The sequence below is a fragment of the Montipora foliosa genome, chromosome 4 (genome assembly GCF_036669935.1).
Source record: "Montipora foliosa isolate CH-2021 chromosome 4, ASM3666993v2, whole genome shotgun sequence".
Lineage (NCBI taxonomy): Eukaryota > Metazoa > Cnidaria > Anthozoa > Scleractinia > Acroporidae > Montipora > Montipora foliosa.
This window is the reverse complement of record NC_090872.1, coordinates 17,942,837-17,955,336: the sequence shown is the minus strand read 5'-3', so window position 1 is coordinate 17,955,336 and position 12,500 is coordinate 17,942,837. Positions and strand designations below refer to the sequence as shown.

The following is a 12,500-nucleotide window of genomic DNA, read 5'->3' as shown; positions in this document are numbered from 1 at the left end:
TGCGATCATTCTGTCATGAAGCATGCACTATATAAGTTTTTAAGTTATTAAGTTATTAGCACAATCCATTTCTTGTGTCGCAAGACCCAGCTTCAGGGAGTTTGTCCACCACAAACGTCACTATGTTGCACGAAGAACAAACAGACCATTGTCAACATTAAGCATTCCTTTAAGGTACATGTACTTCAAGCCGTCAAGTTCCCCAAAATATTTACTGGAACATGTGATTTTTTTTCCTGTGAAGAATTGCTTGGCATTTTACATGTACATTGTAGCTACAAACTTATCCATGAGGATGTTTGCTTCAAGTAAAAGAAAGTGCTACACATTGCAAGTGAAAATTCAGCAGTTTTTACGCTGCTTGGAAAGTATCACGTTATTTTGAGAGAATATCTAAATGATTGTGATTGGTTTATTTAGAGAAATGGATTGTTTATTCTGTGCCAATGAACAGTTGGTTGCTATCAGAAACCAGCACCAGGTCTCCGACAAGTAAAACAATGCATGGAACTCCTTTTTTGCTAGTTTGTTCGTTCATTCCAGATGATGTTTGGTGTCTCGAAAGCTAAAATGCCTTGAGATAATGTTTAAATTATCAGAGAACTTAAGATGAAGCAAGATTTGGCTCTTTTCTTCCGTAAATTGCACGATTTTTCATGAATTATGCGATTTTAGGTTTACTATGCAAAATCGCAACATCGCATAATATCAGAAACCCTGAGTCTAATGGAAAAACAGGCCCACATGGGTAGCGGATTAGATCTGACAGCATTGTTCTTGGTAAAGAAGTACCCTGTCTTGTCCTGGGAATTGTTTGTTCCGTCAACCAGGGTAAAATTTTTATAATTCCTGTCCTTTTGTTTCAGAATGCATCAACAGACACAATGGTGGTCACATCCTGTGTCAGGTAAGTACAGGAATGTTTGGGAACAGTGTACAGATTTGAGTATATTTGTAATGATAGGATGTGGATTTTTTTGCAGAAAAATGACAGACTCAATTGATAGAAGATTTACCTTTGAAATAACAGCGCTTGAAAGGTACAATTAATTGTAGATAGTTTTCTGAAAGTATTTAACCCATTCACATTCCTCTAAATAAGCGCATTGATTTACATGTAGATAGCAATATTATTACGGTATGTAAATAGTAGTATTTTTCTTACATGTATGCTTGTAAGTAACTTGTTGATTTAGTTTACAGCCAACCACAAGCGAGGTTAATAAACTTTAGACCTTTAAACCTTATTTTAGTCCATTTGACCAGTCTAAGCTTTTAGAACAGCTGCAATAATTCCACACACATGGTTGCTGATCAAGTCTTGCCTGGTCAGCAATCCAATCATGATGGATGGTTCCAAAATGGCAAGGACAATACATATTGGAGTTGTTCAAAGAGTTTGGGCACAGAACATAACAGCAGTGTACATTACTGCTGTCACATGCATGTAGCTTGTGATTGATTGTGTCCTTTCTGAGAGGACTACGATTACTAAGCATTTTGAAGGTATCATTACAAACACATAACTTAATCCCAAGTCATATTACATGTACAGTGTACATTGTACAACCATGAGTGTTGATGTGGCTAGGGTTAATGTTCAATCCTCACAACCTCCATCCTACAAATAATAATTTATTATTTGTAAGGGGTTATGAGGATTGGACCCCGTAGTTATTATGACAATCTATCTACATGTAGGCTTGTCACTCAGTTTTGTTCTTCCCTTTATGACTAGGACCCAACCCATTTTATTGCAAGCACAAGATGAGGAAGACAGAAAATCATGGCTGGAAGCTATGGATGGCAAGGAACCTGTATGCTTGGCTCTTTTTTTAATTTATTAGCTATACTTCTGTCTGTTTTGGGGTCTAAGTGACGCCACTATCAAGAATTTAAGGTTACAAACTGCAATGTGTACAAGTATCAGTTTCTAGGAATCAAAAGGATATCTTTGAGCTTTTGTTATGAGATTATAGACCTTTAGAAATAATATTGATCTTCATTATAATGAAGTCATAATAGTCATTATAATGGTGTCATAAAGTTACTGAAACATCGGCTTTTAACACAATTTTTTTTTTTGCATTAACATTATTGGATGCCATTTACATGTATTTTACTATACTTTTTTGTTTTTTTCTTAGGTGTATATGGACTCCAATAGCATTCCAAAGTTTAAAGACAGTAAGTGAAGACAATTGGATAGCTTTTTATTATTTGAGGTTAATCAAAAACACAAATTGTAATGGTCTTGGCAGACTTCTGTTTGATGAAAATTAATTAACATGTGCAATTTTTGTTTTCAGAGGAAACTAAAGACCTTGAGCTTACGTTCATCACAAATTGTATTTCAGCAGTGGAGAAAAGAGGTCAGTCTTAAGCTGTTTGTATGTCAGATGTAAGCATTCCCAGGTTTGAAAAATCATGCAAGCAAACAACCGTATTGCCATTACAAACTTCCACCTGTTACATTTTCCTGATTAAAAAGAGAAACGTTGGGAGAGAGGTAGTATCCTTGTTACATTTTCCTTCTACCAACCCTTCAAGATAGGACCCATTTCAAAACACTCCAGCTACATTTGATTGATCAGAAATAATTTACTGTATCAATTCACATTTCAGGTATCACAGATCAGGGGCTTTACAGAATTGTTGGTGTGGGGTCCAAAGTTCAAAATCTCCTTCTTCAATGCATTGACAAGAAGAAGATTTCTTCAATCGACCTAGCGGAGGAGGACTGCGAGTGGGAGGTCAAGACAATCACTAGTGCTCTCAAGCAGTATTTGAGGTAATGTAATAAACAAAAATCATGTGAGCTTTCATCTCTGTACAATCTCAAGCATCTGGTAGCATTTGCATGGTAAAATACATGTTATGGGCTTTGTACTGTAAGTGCTTAATCTAGATTCATAAAATTAAAGGAATTCAACATATTTTGGAAATCAGGAAATAATTCTGTTGTAGAAACTGTGATACTTTCTCGAGAACATATTTGAAAACAGCAACTCAGTTGATCTAGAGTCCATAAATTACTTACAGTATTTGTACAAGTACTGCCATTGTCAAGGTCTACTGGAAGTGATTGAACATTGCAAGTTGTGCACAAATTAGTTGCCATTAATTTTGTTTACTGTATTCTAGGAACATGGCAGAGCCTTTGTTTACTTACGATCACCATGAACAGTTCTTGGATGCAGTTAGTAAGTCGTCATTTCATACGGTTGGCTATTGCCATGTAACAGCTGGCTTAGAGAACAATCATTAAATAAATTTTCTGGATGTTTCCATCATCAAGTTGTTCCAGCCCAGTCCCATGCCTTTCACATTTTGTTTTTTTTTCTCATTCTTTGATTTTCATCTGTAGAACATTTTTGCTAGCCAAATTTTGTTCCACCCTTTCCCTTCTAAGGAAGTCACACTTGAGGATTTTATTTGGTGTAACACCACATGATTTAACTTTTCAATAGGGGCTAGTTAAGGGGGTGAAACTTGGATTACAGCTGTAGCAACGTCGATCTCTGTCCACTCAAACAGTATGCCCCCTTTGATTTAATTTTGTGTTTGTGTTGATTTAGAAAAAGACACCTTTGAGAAGAGAGTAGATGCCTTAACATCTCTTGTGGCAAGTCTACCAGAAGAAAACAGAAGTCTTATAAGGACAATAATGAGGCATTTAACTCGGTGAGGAGAGTTTTGTGACGTTTGTGAAATCATATTACCAAATTCTAAAGACTAAAAATTATTATATTATATTTTAAATGCTTCAAAAACTCATTAAGAATTCATGAGCCTAACAGCCTATCAAAACCTTGATAAAACGTCACATGTATGAGCTTTATATCCTGATAAAACACTCCTCGTTAGTATTCTTTATATAAAGAGTACTTAGTCTAATAAGGTATAGCTTGTCAACATTAGCAAATCGTAGGATACTCTTGTGTAAAAAGCTCATGGCTGATATGAGAGATGAGAACCACCCCATATCTTTCCTGGCTCCCAAAGTTACAACAAGAAATATACCATATCAGTTAAGATCGGGAAACACCACAACTCCAAAAACTATGAAAAGGACAAAAAGAGCAAATGACTTTTTCACATTTAGATTCGCATGAATGTGGACTAATTATTAGTGTTTTTATTGTAATTAGACCTAGCTTATACACATTAATTGTAGTTAGACTTAGCTTGCAATTACTATTTTGTGACTTACACTGTTAATTCAGTTTTCAACTGCCAGAAGTGTTAATAAACTATTTATTTATTTATTTAGCTTGTTTTTCTTGTATGCTAATATTTACCTCTCACAATTTGAACCATTGTTTGAGTCCAGAGGGACACGCTCTTTGTGGAATGTTTTAGAAGCTGTTCAAAAAACTCGCAGCACATGTTTTATCGGGTCTAAAAACACTCGGCTACACCTAATGTTTTTAAACCCCGATAAAACACTGCTGCGCATTTTTTAAACATTACTTAACGTGCTGGGCCTTTTGTGAGGAACTTACACAGTTCTAGAAAATGAGCACTTCAATGCAGTTTGTATACATGTAGGAATAAGGACAATAAATTTATTACAAGTACCGTATTTACCCGTGTATAAGTCGACCTTTTATGGCCTCAAAAGAAGCTCCAAAAATCGCCCTTGACTTATACACGGGTCAAAGATCTTGAGCCAAGTTCCAGCTAAGTAATTTATTCAAAATTAACATAATAATGTTGTCTTGGGCATAACGAACGCAGTGGACAAAGCCGACAAAAGACAAAAATGACAAAAGACTTCAAAATGAATGTAAGCAATTCCCGTTGAAATGAAAAAGGATTTGTCCAAATCTATATGTTGCAGATACTCACAAGCACAAATTTGAAATAGACACTGGAAATTTTCGTTTTTCAAAGGCGCAAAGCTCTAAAAGGCATTTCTGTTTCTTCAAACAAACGCGATCATTCAACGGCTTAGTAGCCTGGCACAATACCTCGTGTTTGCGTGCAAGCAGTGTAACTCGTGTTGTGTGAAAATGCTGGTTGGTAATGATTGTTTTTTATTCTTTATACAAACCTGGCTGATTTAAATGCTTTTGCAAACTTCGTATTGTTTGGTTTATGAGTTTTGTTTTTGTCATATGAGAAATGATAAGTCAAGGACCAATTAAACCTTGCACATTTTCGCATTGTTAGCAAGTTATTTTCAAAGATTGACTCCTGCTTCTGTGATGTTGTGCTTATCCTCTAAAGCCCTTTATCGTTGAACAACGAAACAGGTTAGTTTGAGGTTTACATATTCGATTTTCTGCGAACTTTTTTGAAACTCAAGGACAAAATTTCCCGGCACATACAACAACTGCTGAACCACAAAACTATTAAGCGCTTGAGGCCCTGATTTTTTTGTGTATCCACATTTCCAGAAATCGAAGAATACAAGATTATTGTCCCAGTAAGATTGAACAAAGAAATTAAGAAATTGCTTTTTTTGCCATCAAAAATGGGGGGTCGACTTATACAAGGGTAAATACGGTATTTTCTAACACATCGCAGGGAACTGTGTCCAGCTCCAGTTGCAGTCTGACCTCCAGTAACAAAAACACAATCTACATGTATAACTAATCAGAACACCACTTAAACCAGCCCAGAGGAAAATGCTTGGAACCGATTAATTTTATTGTGGTTGGAAAGTGGCATCAATGTGGATAATGCAAAAAGACTTGAGGAACTGGCTGTGGCTGACCGATTCTCGAAGAATCTGTATGTTGTGTGATTCCAAGAAATAATTTGTTCTTTGGCAGTCAGATTCAAGGTAGCCAATAAACTGTTTATAATTATTTTTTGACCTGCAGAGTTGCTGCCCATTCCAACAAGAATCTTATGGCCGCAAGCAACCTTGGTGTTGTCTTTGGTCCAACACTGATGAAGTCGAGAGAAGAATCTATGGCAGCAATCATGAATTTAAAGTATCAGAGCATAGTTATTGAACTTCTTATAAAGGAATTTAGCACAGTAAGTCTGAAACAATCTACATGCAGGTTTATTAAAGAATCAATGACAGTCACTGATATTATGGGGAAGTTGCTCTATTATTCCAACTTTCATTCCGAGAAGGATGTTTAACCCTTTTGCCCACATGAGTGCCCCCTTGGACACCAGAAGTGGATGATAGGAAATACCTGCATTTCTGTGCTACTTCACTGTGATTTGTGTTTGGTTTTCTGTAAACTTTTAGTGCTTCAGCGTCCTTGCAGATTGGTGAACTTCTTTGCTGCGTAATATCACAGTCAGTGACAGTTGTGTTATTGTTTCTCCACAGATATTTGGACCTGATAGTCCAGATGGTATCAAAGACAAACCCAACTCCACAAATTCTGTGCCAGTCAGTACAAATCCTTTCTTGGAGGATGATTCAGAAAACTCCTCAGATATCAATGACAAGTCAACACCTTTGCCCAAGAAAAGAAACAGTGATGACTCAGGAATAAAATGTCTCGACAACAAAAATGTTACATCCTCCAAGCCACTCCTCCCTCCCAAGGGATATTGTGCCCCACCCCCACCCAGTAACAAACCTACTCCTGCTGCCCGGCCAAGAGTTAAAGCCATGATTGTGTCAGGTAATTTGATCCATTCAGCTGCTGTATATCAGGCCCAAGTTATGTAGTCCGTAAACTAGAACATCACTATACACATTCTTCGCACTGTTCTCCATTCATTTCCTTTGGTACCGATTTGGAGAACTGGGTAACAATCAAAAACGTTTTACCTACACTTTCTGTTTAACTAAGCTTATACCCATAACAAGAAATTGACTGTTCATTACTTTTGGGGTTATTGATTAATCTTTAAGTAAGTGAGATCCAGTACATAAATTGCCATTCTTCAGTTTCAAAATATGGCAAGATCTGTTCTACTAATAGCTAAAGCTTAGATGGGGACATAGTTTTTCAGTGAGTGATTAACCCATGGACTCCCATGGGTTCCCCGTTGACAAGTAAAATCGTCTGGCATTAGACAGAGTAAAATACTAAGTCTGGCTGGTTTAGGCAAAAAATGGAGCAGATCTTTTGAAAAGTGTATCAAATGAGTGCCTTATGACATAATTTTTTCAGAAATAATTTCTTTTAAAATCCGTGCTACAGATTTTCTGTTAGAATCTTCTAATACTGTTGTGTTAAGAATTTGTGAAAAACATAGTTAACTCCCTGAGTTTTTAGGCATTTTCTGTTTTGGTTACATGATTCACCAAATGTGGTTGTAAGTCGAACCATACAAAGGAATGTTAAATAGAACTTGCTTGGCAAAAAAGGATAACTGTGGAGTTAAATGACTTAAAGAAATGACTATTTGAAGGGGTCCAGAGCAACAGTTTGGTAGTTAAGAGTCACCCCTCTTAAGACATGCCTATAAAATGAGTGCTGACGTTTGGACAGAGCAGAGTTTACATTTTCTGTAGCTTTTTATGGACCAGCGGTAGTTTTATATCATCTTGGTGTGACTGCCAAGGTTGACTTCTCTATCATATTAAAGAATAATTTTAAAATAGTTTTAAATTTCTATTTGGCTGTGGATTTGTTTATGCACTGACAGTGTTAAAGGGCTTGACTGTTTGTTTTTTTATGTGTCCTCTCCTTGGTTGCAGATTCTGAAGAGGATCTAAGCAGTGTATCAGACCCATCAAGCACAAATTCAACTCCTCAGAGTGAAGGCAAGGCACCCCTTTCACCAAGAGATTTCTGGAGAGAAAGAGATGGTAGTTTAATATTGTTATTTTCATCCAGTTCCACCATGCATTTTTTGATGACAAAAGAAAAATATAGGGGACAATCTGTCAGCAATTTTGATGAGAAATTAAAACAGCCTGTGCTGGTTTAGAGTTTTCTGTGGACGATATTTATTGGCCTCTACAAAAAGTACTAAATATTTAACTATTAGGTTAAGCCTCAGTGCATCCTATAGCATTAGCATTTCCCCTGCAAGTGGCATGTAGAATTGATGCATCAGCATCATTCTCTCCATTTGCTCATGTCTGTGGTTAGAGTTGAATACAAACATGTACTGTCTACCAAAAGAGTCCCACGATGTCACACTCCCGTAAATCTCCAAGCTTTTTTTAGTGGTCAATTTGACCAATGCATCTGCTTCTTGAGGAAGGAAATGGCTTGCCTCAAGGTAAAGACCTTGTTTCCATTTTTCTTTTCAAAAATTCAAGGTCATGCTACATGTAGATGCTATGACACCCACACAGTTACGTGGTAGTATTTGCTTGTGCCTTTCACCTTTTCAAATAAAGTTATTTTCAAAATGACTGATGCTTTAGTCAATCTGACATGTGTGAATTGGTATTAGTGATTTGGGTAGTGTATCACAAAATCAAATCTATAGCTTAAAAAGAAATCTATCAATGTACACTGCAAGAAAAGTGAATGATCAATTTATCTTACAAAGTCCTATCACCCTGCAGTAGCTGTGGAATACATTGCTTGTGGGCATTGGGACAGTTTCATCAGTTAAAAAAATCTGAGAAATCACGTTCCTTCTTTAATACCTTGAATGAATTTTTGTGTTGAATTTGTTTTACTTTAGCTGGAAAACCAACTCCACCCCCCAAGAGACCGGATGTAGTGTAAGTACATTGTTATAATAAACAAATAAACTGTTTTCTTATTTTGTGTCAGGGTAACCCTGGTACAGTTGACTTTGTTATTCATTATACTGTAGCTTATTCATGACATGCTTTTGTTATTATCTTTTCCACTAAGTGGTCTTGTCAGTTGTTCAAAAGAACCCTGTGAAGACTCACAGTTGGGGTACATTTTGTACATTTCAGATTTCTTTTGTAGTTACAATACAGTTCAATACAATACATTCTAACTGACAACTCTCCATAGGGGCTTTTCAGGGCCAATGAAACACAATCAACAAAACGACAGAACAGCACAGAACAGAATAACAGCAATAACTGTTTAGAATCCCAACCAGCCGCAGGCAAATCAGTTGGCTATTTACACGTGCAGCTGAGAAGTTGAACCAGGGACAAATTTCAAGGAGTGGTCAGAACGTGTCTTGAATCCAGGAACTCTGGATCTCAAAACAAGCGTCCTAACCACTGGACCACACTGCCTCCTTGATTATAAATGGTCACAGTAGCCTTGACACCATTTTTATTATTCTTTTTGTTTGAGTAACGTTTGCATACCACTAGCAGGCTTGGCATTGCCTTAGCAGTGTTTTCATACGTAGCGTTTGTGTGTTGTTGGCTTGAAGCTTTTATTTTGCCTGTTTGCTCATTTGTTTTAGTGCTCAGTTTAAAAACAGACAAGTAGCCAACGATTCAAGACCATTTTCTATGATTGATGATTCCATGTAAGTTTCAACAGTTCTGAATTGGCGTACTGCAAGCGTTTGGCCGGCATTTGAAGCATTGTTCCTGTTCAAACCTATTTTCAAATCGCAAAGGAAATGTGAATCATGACTCCATGACATCTTATCCTTGACAGACATGGAACATTCCGTTCCTTTAATAATCCTACTCTCAGGCTGCTGAATGTTCATAGGACAATGTTAAGACTTAATGTTGGCGTTAGTGAAGGTTTGTGGCTTTTTTGGAGATTCTTCACTTGTGAAAGAAGCCTACAGGAGCAACATCACTTCCATGTACTTCAAATTACAATGTATTTTGTGTTGCTGCAACAGACGTGCAAAGCAAGCCATGTAACACTGCTGACATATTTTGATTTGCACCGCTTCAACATTGCACACTGCTGAGCACTGTTCTTGTGATCCCGCTTGGTTATTGTTAATTTGATATCTGGGTGTTCATCAAACGGTGCAGATTATAAGTTGTGCTTATTTGCATGACGTTTTTTTAACCAGGAATGACAAGGAATCTTCTCATGCGATCCGACGGGTCAGCAGTCAGAGTGGTAACCTCAACAGGGGACTGCAGTCATGGGGGACCCGACCTCCCCCACTGCCACGGGAACCACCCCCTAAGGAGGAACCTACACCATCCCCGCAAACAAAAACGCCTAAGTAAGTACAGCATATGAGGGCCATTAGTCTTTCATTGGTGGTAGGGTTAGAGGCAAGTTTGATTTTAGTTTTCTCGTGAGGTAATGACAGTGGTATTTGACTGCTTTTGGCCTTTTGTCCAGCAGTAATAAAACAGCGAGTCCAAACTAGAAATAAAAAAATTGAGTAAGCTAGGGAGCTATGAAATCGTGTGAGCTTTTTTAGTACATTTTGAAGGACTTAAGTCATTGCAAAAATATTTACACCTCTTCAGTTCCATACGGAAGAGCACTCTGATAATTCTCATTGCAAAACGAAAAAGGTATTTCTTTCTCCGATGTAATCTTTGTAGGAAAGTGAAGACAGTCTATCCTTGTGTGGCCGAGAACAGTTCCGAGCTGTCATTTGATGCTGGCATTGTCATCTCCAACGGTGAGTTTCGTAACGACCATTGTAATAACACAAGATTGGTACTCGTCATACCCCCATAGTGAATAAACTGCAGCCGTAAAGAGGTTTGTTCCATTGTCAGCCTTTTAAACGTAAGAGACCGAGATCGCAGGTTTTTAGCCATCTAACTTATTTCATTATTTTCCCGTTATGAAAATCGCACAAATGCATTTGGAAATCAGGATTCTGAAAACAATGTTTACAAAACAAATTTATACAGAAATCAGTGTTGTACGTTTCAAGTGTATTGGTCCCGGGGGAATGTCCCGCTGGATGGGGTCGCATTTTCACGACTGGGTTGACCAAAATGGGGTTGCAGAGTTACTTGAATGGGGTCACAAATTGTCGGGATTTGGGGGGTAAGAAAATTCTGGTTAGTAGAATGTAAAAATGGAAAGATTCACGGTAAAAAAAGTTGTTACAGAACAGTTTTTAAGAAGTAGCAGATCATTTTCACGAAGAGACCAATTTCGATATGTTAAAATTCAGTCCTAAACAAAAGACATCATCTCGAGGCTCTGGGGAATTAATATAAGGATTTTTATGAGTTTATTCCCCAGAGCCTCGAGATGATGCCTTTTGTTTTGGACTGAATTTTAATATATCGAAATTGATCTATTCCTTTTCGAGCCCGAAAATTTTTTTGGCTTTTGAGAAACAGGCCCAAGGAGAGAGTTTATGTAAAATAAAAGGATGCTGAATCACAAAAGAAATAACGAAATATGAAATAGTGTTGCAATCTTTTCCACAGTTCGGCCCTCGAAAGAACCCGGATGGTTGGAAGGAACGTTAAACGGAAGAACAGGTCTTATCCCGGAAAATTATGTTGAACCAATGATATAGCTTTGGATCAAACTACGAGAGAGTTAGGATATTTTAATTGCTTGTTAATAATGGAATTTCTTTTTATTGTAAAGTTTTCTCGACAATAATCCGACCTGTCGATCGTCTTAACCTGTTTAGCTAAAATTGTGAAGAATTTACTTCTTACTTCACCTCGACAGGTCTTGATGCATGTCACAAGTGATTATGAGGACAGAATAACATATTATGGTAGAATTACAAAGGTGATTATTGAAAATTATCTGCGCTGTTTGCCCCCTCAGAAGTGTGTAGCTAATTTGTATGATAACAGCAAATCCCACATGGCGGCTATCGTAAATAAGGTCTGTTGTTTGTAAGAAAATGCATGTTTTTCAAATAATCACCTATGTAATGATACAAAACAATTATTCACCGATATTCACCAAGCCTTCGGCAAATAATTGTGAAATAGTGTCACTGATGAGTCAATTGGTTGCTCTTGTTGGCGTGGCGACCAGTCAATGGCTTTTTTTCCATTTGAGTTGGGCAATTGTAAAATAATTACGAATGACTGTCATGAGGTTCAAAGGGAGTCATGTTGTTTACTATTTTTCTCCTGGTTAGCGACGAGCGCGAGAGATTTTATTGACTAGTGAGATTTACGTAGACGTAAAAAGGGTTTTTAAAGCTAGTATAGTGGATTCTCGGTGCAAGCCTTTAGAATGTGCGAGAGTTTTTAAAGGTTTTCTTTTACATTTTGAATCATCGTTCAAACTGGTTCGCATGCTCTTGTGGGGTTGGAATTCTGGTGTCCAAGTAGAAAGAGCGAATTCAGGATCGCATTTGGCCCAAGTTGTGTAACCGCTTTAAATGTCATGATATTGTTTCCTGGTTTGACTTTTCTTCATTAAGGTGCCTCTGGCATGGCAGTTTTATTGTCGTTGTTGTTGGGTTTTTTTTTTTTTTAATATTTTGGGAGTAATTCTTTGATTGCACTCACGTGATAAGACGGACATGTTGGTGCCAAAACAATAGAAAAATGTAGCTCAAGTTTTGTATAATAATAGAGTCAAATTCCCAAAAGACTTTTCGCTATTGTTCTTTCCACCAATGGCCGCCGTGACGTCAAGGCCGCTGTGACGTCAGGTGCAATCAGAGAATACTGTGTTTTACTCGAAGCTTATTATTTTAACTCAGATGAATTCAGGGAGGATGAGTGAATTTAAGTATCAATCCACGTTTATTCTCTT

The 12,500-nt window shown here is 37.3% G+C and overlaps 1 protein-coding gene across 4 annotated transcripts in view; it reads left to right on the top strand.

The window, feature by feature from the left end:
- The window catches only part of LOC138000127 (rho GTPase-activating protein 26-like), a 30,551-nt gene that overhangs the window by 16,564 nt on the left and 1,487 nt on the right, over positions 1-12,500 (top strand). Inside the window, exons 12-27 of one of the 4 annotated variants that reach the window (XM_068846302.1) lie at positions 867-907; positions 984-1,040; positions 1,739-1,817; positions 2,148-2,187; positions 2,310-2,372; positions 2,626-2,791; positions 3,145-3,203; positions 3,579-3,684; positions 5,832-5,991; positions 6,299-6,599; positions 7,625-7,690; positions 8,569-8,608; positions 9,283-9,348; positions 9,859-10,017; positions 10,349-10,428; positions 11,198-12,500. The exon at positions 11,198-12,500 is cut by the window's right edge and continues 1,487 nt beyond it. In XM_068846302.1, coding sequence (XP_068702403.1) covers positions 867-907; positions 984-1,040; positions 1,739-1,817; positions 2,148-2,187; positions 2,310-2,372; positions 2,626-2,791; positions 3,145-3,203; positions 3,579-3,684; positions 5,832-5,991; positions 6,299-6,599; positions 7,625-7,690; positions 8,569-8,608; positions 9,283-9,348; positions 9,859-10,017; positions 10,349-10,428; positions 11,198-11,289 — 1,575 coding nt within the window. In that variant the 3' untranslated portion in view covers positions 11,290-12,500. Of the gene's footprint in view, positions 1-866; positions 908-983; positions 1,041-1,738; positions 1,818-2,147; positions 2,188-2,309; positions 2,373-2,625; positions 2,792-3,144; positions 3,204-3,578; positions 3,685-5,831; positions 5,992-6,298; positions 6,600-7,624; positions 7,736-8,568; positions 8,609-9,282; positions 9,349-9,858; positions 10,018-10,348; positions 10,429-11,197 lie in introns of all 4 variants that reach the window. The other 3 variants (XM_068846301.1, XM_068846304.1, XM_068846303.1) reach the window with 3 other exon arrangements.